This window comes from Haliaeetus leucocephalus, unplaced genomic scaffold (assembly GCF_000737465.1).
Source record: "Haliaeetus leucocephalus isolate CR32 unplaced genomic scaffold, Haliaeetus_leucocephalus-4.0 Scaffold228, whole genome shotgun sequence".
Lineage (NCBI taxonomy): Eukaryota > Metazoa > Chordata > Aves > Accipitriformes > Accipitridae > Haliaeetus > Haliaeetus leucocephalus.
In genome coordinates, this window is record NW_010972664.1 from 23153405 (window position 1) to 23166028 (window position 12624).

General features: G+C 43.7%; 1 protein-coding gene across 1 annotated transcript in view; it reads left to right on the forward strand.

Moving 5' to 3' along the window:
- The window catches only part of CASR (calcium-sensing receptor), a 40962-nt gene that overhangs the window by 2797 nt on the left and 25541 nt on the right, over positions 1–12624 (forward strand). The window contains exons 2-3 of the mRNA XM_010567518.1: positions 5577–5883; positions 8780–9661. Of these exons, the coding sequence (XP_010565820.1) occupies positions 5577–5883; positions 8780–9661 (1189 nt within the window). The remainder of the gene's footprint in view (positions 1–5576; positions 5884–8779; positions 9662–12624) is intronic.

Here is a 12624-nt window from a genome sequence, read left to right on the forward strand (position 1 = left end):
GGCTGTGTTGTTGGGGGGGGGGGGGGGGGGGAAGATAGGCCCCAGTTTCTTCCTGAAGTAAAATCTCCCTTGTGGTGTCAAAAAGTCCTGTAGGGTGGGAAATCTGCTAAAGGAGCATAAGTGTGGCTGTACCTGGTCAAACCAAAGGTGCTAAATCTCTCCCATACCTTTGAATGCCTTTGTTGCCCTTCTCTGAGCCTTCTCCAGCACTGCTGTATCTTTTCAAAGCTGAGGCTAATCAGTTTTATACCTGTCCCCTTTTTAGATGGCTGTGTACAGCTTTTAATCTCTTTATTACATAGGAAAATGTGTCTCAGGTCACATAAGAAAATTAGACCCAGGTCACTCTAGGAGTATGGGCATCTGTCTTTCCTCATACTCTCCTCCATTAGGCAGCAGCAGCAAGTCATCAGACCATATGAAAATCTCCTTGCTTTGAAACCAAGAGAAGGCGTAAGGGTCCCACTGAAACCCTGTGGGTGGTTTGCCCTGCTGTCTTCTGGAGTTCAATATCAAACAACTTAAGACAATGTGGCTTTTCTTTCTTTTGAGACTGTTCAACCTGACCTGTGCTGTTGGGACATTTTCCCACACGTTTAGCTGTGTTCAGTGCCATACCTGTGCTCCCAAACAGGGCTTCTCAAAATGGGTAGGACAGTTTTCTCTCCAGTTTTTCAGTTTTCATGCTCTTCATACTCTTGTGGCATGCCACATTTCTCCCTAGCTCAGCATACGTAATGGCCTGAACCTACTGTGCATACCTTGCACATGATTATTTGGAAAACTATAGGCATAACTCAGCAGTGAAAGGAAAAAGGAACAGTAACGATCTGGTCTCCATTCTTTTTGTGCTGTTTCTACTGAAAATGCATCTTCACGCTTTAAGCACTGAGTTGTAGAGTCCAAAGTGAAAACTTATGCATGATTTCACCACACCAAATGTCAGATAGGAGTACAAAAGTGAGAGCAATTTTGTTTCCTGTTTATTTTTTAAGCAATCAAGTATCCCGCATTTGATATAAATACACCTTCTGTCTTTGTATGCCTCAGCTGCTGTTGCAGCAACTTTCCATATAACATTTGCTGATGCATATCTGATGTGTGCAGTGGAGGCAGAGGCTGAGCACAGCACAAGCAATCCCTGGCCCCCATTCCCTGTCAGCACCTACAGAGGCCTATTCATAACCTGATTTCTCTGTCCTTACTTGATTTCATGTAGATTAACAGTAGTGGTGGTGGTATCGTTAGTGTTATTGTTAGCATTATTGCACAGGTGGGCTATACCCATATATTCCTTACTGTAATAAACTGCAGTGAAGATATATCTTTACTGAGCTGACAGTGTTGCCAATCTAGTGTCACTAGGTCATCATTTTTAATGCCTATTTCCTGTGTTCTGATCAGCAATATAGCCAAGGTCCCACACTGTGACACATAGCCTTCATGCTGTGAAATTGTGGTGAGACATCATCCCCATGTCATAGTGCAGGACTTCACAGAGCATAGCTCTGCAACGCTTTAGCTCACTGAGTCTGTCTGCCCATCTGAGAGAACAGAGAATTTTAATTCTACCCTTTGTGGATGTATTTGCTAACCCCACTGCAGAACTGACTGCATAACGTGATATTTAGAATTTCCTCCCTAAGACCAAATTATTTCCTTTTCCTCTTTCTCTTCCATCCACCTTCTGAACTATAATTTTTTTAATTTTCTTTGGTCTGCAAAATTCCCCTTACCCATAGTCCTAGCTTGTAAGAGTAGTAAGCAACTCATTATACCTACTGACTGCAGGAATCTAACAAACAACTGAAGGTCTCCCCTTTGCATAGCTTAGTAATAGCAGTAGTAGTAGCAGCAATAACATGTAATTAATGTACTGGAAATCTAGAGAGAACAGAGAAATTAGTATGTGCATCCAACCACTAGAGAAAGAGGAGTACTAATGTGAGCCAAGAGCCATATGTAGGATTTGTAACCATTCTTGAATAAAAGTACCTGTCGGATATGGGAGGGGAAGTGAAAGCTGTATTTAGAGCTTTCACATTACTTTCTCCTTTTCCTTCATATTCTATTGCTTTTAGTTCAGTGCCTTGCAAGTGTTGATAAATGAAGGTCATGAATTCACATGAGGCTGTGAATTACTCCTTTATGGAGACCAACAGGGATCAGGACTAATTTCCCTGCTGGATCCAGACAGTAAGAGCTGTTCAAACCAAACCAGACAAACAAACAAGCAAACAAACAGGGGATGGAGCTACAGGGAGCTTAAACCATGCCGTGAGCTTGTGTCCCTTAATTTATATACCCTTGCTTTGTAACATTGACTGAAACATTTAAGCCATCCTGAGCACCCCTTGACAGACACATTTCTACCAACTAGAAAGAAACTGGCGGGAATCAGTGAGATCTTGCGAGTTTACTATCTAGCAAACTGGGCTGCTGCAAAGATAATCTATCCCCTGCAGACATGACAACTAAACTGAGGATTTGTGGAGGAATTGTTTCTGATTTATCTTTCCCTGTTTGTGCTCCTGCCTGGGAGTAGGAAGATCAGTGGGTTGCATACTCTGACAGGTGGGAGAACAGGCATCAGAAAGGAAACCTTTAAAGAACCAAGCGTAAATAAAAATTCCTATCTACACCTTTGGGCACTGAATTATTTACATTAAACTCTCATTTAGAGTTTAAGGGCCACTTTTCATAGCATCACATCTCAGAAATGTTAAAATACAAGACTATGCCAACATACTTGTAAAGTAATACAGCAGAAAATAAGTTTTGGAGGTTGCTTATTTTCCACCAAGAAAATATCAGTGGCTATTTAAAGATTCTGGAAATCTAATGAAAAGTTTGCTTCCGTTAGCAAATCCTTTGCAGTTTCTTCATGGAAATTACTGATCAAATTTCTGCATGGTTGACAGAGCGTTCCAGTGACTAGTCATATTAGTCACAGCAGCAGCATAGCACAGGAGGTCAGCTGGATCAGCATAACCTGCTGCCAAGTTCAAAGGCTGCTCTTACCCATCACTCATGTACACACCAAGCCTAGAGGAACCTATCTGCAGCTCCTTGCTGGGGTCTTACAGTACAATGGGAGAGAATTTATCCACACAATTTCCATTCACAGGGATTGGAGGAATCATGAAATCTTGCTTCATTTAGACCAGTTTAGTGGCACTGCTTTCATCTGACCATATCCATGTTACAGTACTGATACAACACTGTATGAGACCTTGTCTGAAGTTCTATCAGGTGTTAGAGAAGACAGAGCAAGGTCTGTTTGTCTCCATCCCATCTGATCCTCTTCTCCTGATCTGCTGATGCTGCTATCAGCAGAGGTGCAACTGAAGAGAACTGCAGGTCTCCTGCCCAGGCTAGTTTGAGGTAAATTATCAAGAGCATTTCAAGGACATTTTGGAGTCTAGCTCCCAGAAAACACCCCCTACCCTCCTTTCCCCTCCAAAATAAAACCAATGCAAACTCAAGTACCTGAAGTACAGGCTTCATGCTGTAAATAAACATCAGGAGCATATGTCAGCTCTTCCCTGGCATCTCGCTCCTTAATGGTTGCAACTAGAGCAAAAAATAATCTAAATGACCAAATTACTTCTAATGATAACACACACTGCTGTGTTCTAAAGGGTGTCTATTTTCTAAAGAATTATCTTAAAAAAGCTAGCTGTCCCTTTGGTCATAAGTTATAACTAAGGCTTTTTATTGGCCTCAAACTTTTTGACTTGAAGAGATCTGAATTGAAACCATGCTGTCTGGTCTTTGAGGTACAACCTCAGAGCAGAACCTCATTTGGAAGTTGGCCAAAGATGTCTGGAGCAGGTGAAATCAAGTTGAATAAATGAAGTTTTTAAGACTGAAAGATAAACCTTAGATGTAATATCTTTAGACATTCTGATCCCAGATGAATCAGATAAAACTCCTGGAATGGAAGTAATGTAGTTGTGTTCATTTAGCTTTGAAGAAGTCAGACATAGCTAACATCAACTTTAGAAGCAATTATTTTAATCCAGCAATTAAAAACTGTTCAGGTCATACATCTCAGAGATTGAAAGATCGTGATTTCATGCAGCTTATCAGTAGAAAACTTCACCTTGATAATGGAAAAATCTCGCAAAGCATTTCAAAATGGCACTCATGTGAAACCTAAAATTTACCATTTCATATAGAATCTGTTAATGGGCAGGCTATTTCCCCAGGCTTTTCCAGTTCTGGGGCCCATCAGTTTTCCCAATGGATCTCAAGCATAACTGCTTTGACACTTACCTGTTTTCAGCTGCAGCTCAGCACAAAATTGCAAACTAACTGCTATCCTGACCCATAGTGCATTACAAGGAAGGGCAGGTTTCAGTTCATGAAAGATTCTGGCATTCCAGCTGAATTACCCTAAAACACAGCAGCTTCACAAGCACAAAACTGGTTGCTTGTGCAACTTTACAGGAGAAAACACAGTAAGTAAAACTTGAGAATAAGGTGTGTCAAAGCTACTTTCTTTCTGCTCATTTCCATGAAGAAGCTTCTCTCCTTTTTGGATGAGTAGTCACTCACACTGCATCAGCTTCTTTCACTGCCAGCCCATGCGATGCTCTAAACAGGGCCTCCCAGGTCCTGCAGCACACTTGCCACACCACTCCCCAGCTCTGGGTTAGCTCCATGCACAGCTGAGAGATGGTCAAAAGACTCAGCTTCTCCATTTTAGAGAACAGAGGAGGCTTCAATTTCACAGTTTCAATGTCACAGGCCAGCTCTGATGGCACCTTCTGAAGCTCATGTCTAAAGCAACCGTATGAGAGCACTATAATAATGAGAAAAGTTATTCCTTCAATGAAAGCACTGAAATATCTAATTAACAAGTTAGCAACTTACGCTAGGATTTGCATTTATAGCATGCCTCTGTTCTCTGGCACAAACAGGTTGACTGTGCTTTCTCTCACAATGTGAAGCATGTGATGTGAGGCCAAATTTCCCTGAGCAGAGCTCCCAGGCACCTGTGCATCCAGCAGCATGCCAGTGCTGTGTGTCAGCTTGCTCTGCCTGTTTAAAGCCATGAGGAGCTGACAGACCAAGTATCCCTGAGCCCAAGTCCCTGGCAGCATCAGGCTTAGCAGACACTGCCATCTGCATTCAGAAACATGTCAGAGGAGCCTGGAAGCAAACCTGGTAGGTGTAGCTTTGTGTCAGAGTGTTTGCTCAGGAATCATGAGATCCAGGTTTAAGGTCCTGAGCAGAAGGGACAGGCCAGAGCCAACACCCCAGGCATGCTCTCTTTCAACTTCCCCAGACTTTAGGGGACTTAGAAAAGTTCATCTCATCCTCACAACCTCTGAAGTGAGCTCCCAAACTGAACAGTTGAAAACCAGAACAAAAGCTTGTAGCATATGCACACCTCGTCTGTAACCACTGAAGACAAAAGCAAAACTTTTCAAATTTAGTAGGATGCAAGAAATAGCATAAGTTGCTTTTGCCTTTTGTATCTGGAATTCTTCACCCTGTCTCAATCCTGGTCTCCTCTCCTCTGTTTCCCTCCTTCTCACTCCATTTTATTTTTATTTTTGCTCTCCCAGGTATAATTTCCGAGGCTTCCGCTGGCTCCAGGCTATGATCTTTGCCATAGAAGAAATAAACAGTAGCCCAACTCTCCTTCCCAACATGACCCTGGGATACAGGATATTTGACACTTGCAATACAGTCTCTAAAGCCCTGGAGGCCACACTGAGTTTTGTGGCCCAGAACAAGATAGACTCCCTGAACCTGGATGAATTCTGCAACTGCTCAGAACATATCCCTTCCACCATTGCAGTCGTGGGAGCAACCGGCTCTGGCATCTCTACCGCTGTGGCCAATCTGCTGGGACTCTTTTATATACCTCAGGTACGCCTTCACCTCTTTTGTTTAGGTTACAGAAGTGGCCTGCCTCTCTACTCTGCAGAGATTAAACAACAATTGTTTAATCTTTGCCATTTCCAATAGGACCTCAAGGAGAGAAACAATACAAAGTGTGGGGGGTTTCTTATGGTAGAAATATGTCTTGCTAGCAATTTGCAATCCCCAAGCACAAAGGTTACCAAGCAGTGAATAACAACATTCAGCCAACAGCAACTTAGTCTGGGAGGACTAGAGTCCTCTAGAGTGGTTTAGTCTGTGAACACGGGTATTTTAGGTCAGTCATTGGCAGTTACCAGCCTCGACAGGTTAGTTGTGATGTTACTTCACCACGGTCACTGTCTTGTCATTCCCAACTCCCACAGAGCCCACTTAAGGCAGAGCTCAGTCAATTGCCAGCTATTGTTAGGTCTCTCAGCATCTCTGATCATTCAAGTAGGTGATCTGTAAAGTTGTTGCTTGTGCTGATCAGGTGCTGTGAAGGTTTCTTCTGGGCTGACCTGCCTTTCTTTTGCCCTAGGGCCTCCAGAACAGGGTTTGTGAAAGCATGTGGATATGCCCCCCTCCTTGTCCTGGGGGTCTTCTGTGTGGTGGTGTAGTTGTGCCAGCTCCTGTGTCGCAGCATTCTTCTTGCTGTCTGCTGACTCTACTGGGGCTGGTACCAGCATCCATGGTCCCATCCTTTTGTTTTACAAGCTTGTTGCTCTGCCAAGACCCTAAGGAAAGTATGGGGCTGGCATATTATAACTTAATGTTGTTGCTCTTGATTTTAGATTTCCACACTGATGATAACTTTGGAAAAAGCACTTGGCCTTATCCATTTATGTGTTGCCTTGTATAGCCTAACATTTTCAATTCCTCTTCTAAAATGAATACAGGTGCCAGAGCTCACAAGAGTCCTTGTAACAAGATTGTGTCACACTGCACTCTCAGTCTGTCCTGAGAGGGTATATCTTTACTTCAGCCAGGGCTCCAATTCCCATCTGCACCACAAATGAAGAAGGAAGGATTCTTGACTGCCTGGTGCACAGTAATATATCTTGTCTGTTTAATGTTATCAGCCTGACTCCCTCACAGGAGTCTGAAAAAATGGACATTTGGTCTCTGAGCAGGGCAAGAATGGTTTAAGCTAAGAGCAGTATGTGCTATCTAGGTATTGCCCGGAGTAGCATTGGAAGGTGGTGTGTAATAAACACCATGATAGCACTTTAAGGGGTATTGTTGATTTATACATCATATTACCAGGTGAACAAGGGCAGCCGAGAAGCATTGGTGAGTTGGACTGAACTTCAGAGATGTTTGCAGTTCTCAGACTTTCTCTTTGAACAAGGAATGGCATTTGTGCTACAAAGAATTAGTCTTGTCTAGAGGTTGCAGAAACGGGTAGATGTCAGGAGGTTCAGTTCTGGAACAAAACCTCCGCCAGGTGGTTGAAGTATGACAAATGAAAGCATGCTTTTAAACTGGGAGTTGTTGGGCAGCATTAGAATACACATTATCGCTACCATTTAAAGCAAGGCCATTAGAAAATCCATGCTTAATAGACCTGGCATTTCAGTGGAAGTTGGAGGTATATTTTACAATTAATGTAAGGCTCATTACTCATTCAGCTGACATAGAAACTGAAAATGTTATGACTTCTGTTCTGTTTCTCAGTATCTCACCTCAGTGTACCCTTACAGCCCATGCAGGAGCGGGGTACTTTGCCTGTACCTCCTGGCAACAGGTTGTAGGAGATAAGAGTAGCACTGGGCAGAAGCCTGTCCAGGGGAGAGTATAGCTCTGTGAAACGATTTGCTCCTGTGGCCCTTCAAACTGCACTAGCAGACCTCCTTTTCTTTCTTCTTGCAGAAACATTAAATGCCAGAGTTTAAGGAGGACAGAAGGTTTTCTGTAAATTTCCACTTTGTACAAAATGCGAGTCAGTCCTAAAGAGTTCAGATACCAATCTCAAAATGCAAAGATAAGTGACTTAGAAAAGTTCTCCAGATCTTTAAACTGTTCTCTTCTAGGTTTTTTTCTTCCTACTTGTAGAAGATCCAAATTATATCTTAAAAGCATATGGCACTTGTTCTGATTAGGAAAAAAAAATTCTTGATAGCCTTAGAAAAGGAAATAAAATCCCATTTTAACTGTAGAACATGGTGGCTCATGGAACGTGGAATGCCTACTTGCTTCTTTGCTGATTCTGGCCAGCAATCAAGAAATACTGCTAAGGTAGTACTGACCAGCATTACCATAACACTCCACAGGGTCAAGGCAACTGATATACATCACATTCTTAATTCAGCTGGCAGGGATTGTATATAACACACATATGGTGCCTGATGGAGCCTGTTTAAGGGTGGGGACAGAGGTGAGAGGCAAGGAGAGACAGACAGAGGTAGGTTCCAGATGGCAATACCAGCCTGCCGTCTCATGTCTGGTTCAGGACAGAGGAAGCCTGCATTTTGTCTGAATTACGTGCATTACCCTCGTTTATCTAAAAGATACATTCTTCTTGTTTCTGGATTTGGCAGGAAGTACAGCAGGGTGCGTGTAGGCCACCCATGGCTCACCCCTCTACCATTCCTCCAAGCTAGCATCAGTGTCTCTCTCCCTCAAATCCTTGACCTTACAGGTGGACATGAGCTTGCTGCAGCCTCTCGGGTCCGAGCAGCTGCTCCTGTATGTTTGCCTCTGTAAAACAGCCACAGCTACAGGAACATACAGACTCTCAGAGTGGATCATGTGCAACCACAGGCTAAGAGTACGTGGCTGCCAGCTCTCTCTTCATCCCATCCGAGGTTACACAGGTTGACAGTGATGCTAGATAAATGTAGGCAATTTATTCCCAGGCAGTTCACTTCATGGTGTGTTTTGCTTGTTTACTGTGCTCTCACAGGTCAGCTATGCCTCATCCAGTCGTCTCTTGAGCAACAAGAACCAGTTCAAGTCTTTCCTCCGCACAATCCCCAATGATGAGCATCAGGCTACGGCGATGGCAGACATCATCGAGTACTTTCGCTGGAACTGGGTGGGAACAATTGCAGCCGACGATGACTATGGCCGGCCAGGGATTGAAAAGTTTAGGGAGGAGGCAGAGGAGAGAGATATCTGCATTGATTTTAGCGAGCTCATCTCCCAGTACTCGGACGAAGAGGAGATCCAGCAGGTAGTGGAGGTCATCCAGAACTCCACAGCAAGGGTGATTGTTGTGTTCTCCAGTGGCCCAGACCTGGAGCCTCTCATCAAAGAGATTGTCAGGCGAAACATCACTGGTAAGATCTGGCTGGCGAGCGAGGCCTGGGCCAGCTCTTCCCTGATAGCCATGCCGGAGTTCTTCCGTGTCATCGGCAGCACCATCGGGTTTGCACTGAAGGCAGGACAGATCCCAGGCTTTCGTGAGTTCCTGCAGAAGGTGCATCCCAAGAAGTCCACCAACAATGGCTTTGCCAAGGAGTTTTGGGAGGAGACATTTAACTGCTATCTGCCAGATGGGTCCAAAAATTCTCCAGCTTCAACTTCCTTCCACAAGGGCCATGAAGACGGACTGGGAGCTGGAAATGGAACGGCTGCCTTCCGAGCTCCATGCACAGGGGATGAGAACATCACCAGTGTGGAGACACCGTACATGGACTACACACACTTGCGGATATCCTATAATGTGTATTTGGCAGTATATTCTATTGCCCATGCCTTGCAGGATATATATACCTGTACCCCTGGGAAAGGACTCTTCACTAACGGATCCTGTGCGGACATTAAGAAGGTTGAGGCATGGCAGGTAAGTCCTTCATTTGTGTGCCTGTGCAATATACTTGCAGAAAAAAGACAAGTTGTCCCGGATGCCTTTTAGGGTGCCTTTCATAATCCTGGGTCTCAGGCACAGCTTAAGGCTCATGGGACGTAGCATATCACTTGTGTGTGAGTTAGGTGCATGGTCCCACCCCACAGGGAAAGTAAGGTAAGTTGTGTTAGGTTTGCTGCAGTGAAAGGGGCTTACACTAAGTTAAGTTTTCTTGCGTTCGCTGTGGGCCAAAAGTGCACACACAGACAATTACCACAGACTGGCTGACGCAAGGTAACTTGATCATATATTGAGCCCTTACATAAACAAGAGGGCCTGGAGAGAGCACATAAACAAAGAAAACAGTTTTTAGAGTTCATTTTCTTTGGCAAGCTCTATGTCTTTTGCAATCCCACAGCAATTTTCCATACAGGCTGTATTTTTTCCCCACAGTTTTAAGCTTATATAGGATCAAACTAAAGCAGGTTGAGCAATGAAGGAAAATAACGTGTGGCTATTGGGCAAATAATAGATAGTTGCTTTGATTTGGCAGTGATATTTGTGAACTGATAAAATTATACTAATGACTTAGTCACATCTGCCCTTTCATTCAATGTGTTCTGCCCACTGGCACGTGGATGGTATTCTAGCATTTTGTCTTCTGATCCTTTATGAATACTCTATACCTTACTGTGTGTCTGATTGTGCTATCCGATGTGATATTTAGTATGTGTTTTTAACATCTACTGCGTTCTAAATAACAGAATTAGCTTGTAAGGCTATCAAATGAAGATATGTCAAATATGTAGCAAATTCTGTTTGCCCTGTTCTGGTCATCACAGAAAACTTGGGCCCAAACGTGCCCGAAATCAGAACAACATGGGTGAATATAAGGAGGATCACATCCCCATTTGCATGTGTAATTTCCTCTATTCATGACAGTCTAACCAAAATAAAGGCTATCTGTGCCACAAACTTTGCAGATGTTGGGTCAGCATTCATGGGAACTGCAGTTTGGTTCCTGTCTAGTCTCAGTCAACGAAAAAACATCAGTCAGATCAAAGTAAAAGGCTTTGTCTTGACATTTATGGGAAACCTGCATTGCTGTAGATATCTGATTTGGGTTTAGCGAAACCACTTTACTCAGAGTTGATGAGTGTGGGATTTGACCCTGGTTTAGGGGAATCCCACGATTGCTGGCTCTCTCTGGGGGTTCTGTCTTTCAAAGCTATTCTGCTTTTCAGGAGCATACTAGCAGAAGTGGGCAAGTCACAGACAGATTTAGCTTTCACTCTGTTGGTAAAAATGATCCAGAATAAGTATATTTTTAATTCATTCCCTTATGCCTTGTCAAGTTGGAAAGTAAGGCAGGATATTCATACCATAGCTAAGTAAAATAATGTGGTGTTTGTTGAGGATTCCACAGTCGGGAAGAATGTTCCCTTATTTCTGTGTTGCTTGTCTGGTGCTGAAGGAGGGCTATATCAAAATGTAAAGCATCCTGCTGATCTAGGCTTTTGGATATGCATACTTGCCTTAAAGGAGGGAATCAGCATCAAGAAAGAATATGTGGGGGATAACTGGGCAGCAATAGCAGGTGCTACAAAGGAACAGGCTACACTTGAAATGACCACCATTATGTGGTGTTAGCTGTCAAGCATATTTGATATTTGTGCATTTTTTCAATTCATTTCAAAATCAAACACATGAATAGCAAGTAAATGCCAAATTTGTGTGCACACCTACTTCATATCAGGCATTGCGGCTCATTACCCTCAGGAAGCTTTCCTCAGCCTTGGGGGTAATGAGTTCACCTCACAAACGTGCATCCTCCAGCATCTCCAGAGAGCAGTTTTGTGACAACCAGACAGAAAAATATCTTTCTACAAAAGTCAATCTCATGTGCAGCAGTACTTCTGCTGGTGGTCAGCGCCTGCTCCCTCTTCTCACAATCAGCTCAAGGGTTTCGTGAGCAACCTGAGAGAGCAAAGGACAGCGTTAGGAAGTCTCCATGCCTGACACTGGAGGCACCAGCCGCTAATAGCATCTGCAATCACTGCCCACGTGGTGTGGGGGACAGATAAGGCAAACCCAGTGAACTCGTGGCTCCATTAGCCTGAGCTATTGTCCAGAGCAGCCCTTGCCAGCGGGGTCGGTGGCTGGGGCGGATACATGGTGTGTTCCACAATTTAGTTATGTACCATTTAATTTTGTTGCCTCTCAAGGGCATTATCCCATTAACACATACGAGTTATTATTTATTCGTTGTCTGCTAATTGTTAATTTTGTATTTTGTAGTACAAACCTTTTGGAGGAACTGTTTTATATAATTCATGGAGGGTGCTTGTGTGGGTCTGTGTATAAAAATAACATTTTTACCTCAGTGATCAGTTCGTTTGAACTGGACAGCAGGAAGCCTAGCACAGAATTACTGCGAGTTGCTTAAATTGGGTGCAGTTCCCATACTAAGAATTTACTATTTACAGTTTAAAAAAGCTCTAAGTATGTTTCAGCATGGAGAGGATGGGATTTTTCTGTGTCTCCCAAGCTGAAATATCAAATACTAACAACTTTTGTCTTGACTTATTTATAGCTACTTGTTTAAGAAGCTGCTTACTCATTTTCTCCACCTAAGTCAGTGGCAGACCCTCTCCATAAATTCAGTCTTGCTTCCTTTTGTTTTACCAATGCCACTGAAGCCGGCTGTGGGCATTCCCACTGGAGATGGGACTGGTCAGCCCACGCTCGCAGGCTGCAGCAGCACATGCAGAGATGCAGGCGCAGGCAGAGCTGGTGAGCAGGCAGGGCAGCTTCCAGGCAGGAGCTGTGCCACTCACTCCACATGCAGAGCTGCCTGTGGGGTTGAGTCCTCTGCCTCAAAATGGGAAAACTGGCACTTCTGTACTCTACAGAAAATTACAGGCGTTAATAGGATGTCTGTGTTGCCCTTATTCTGAGCA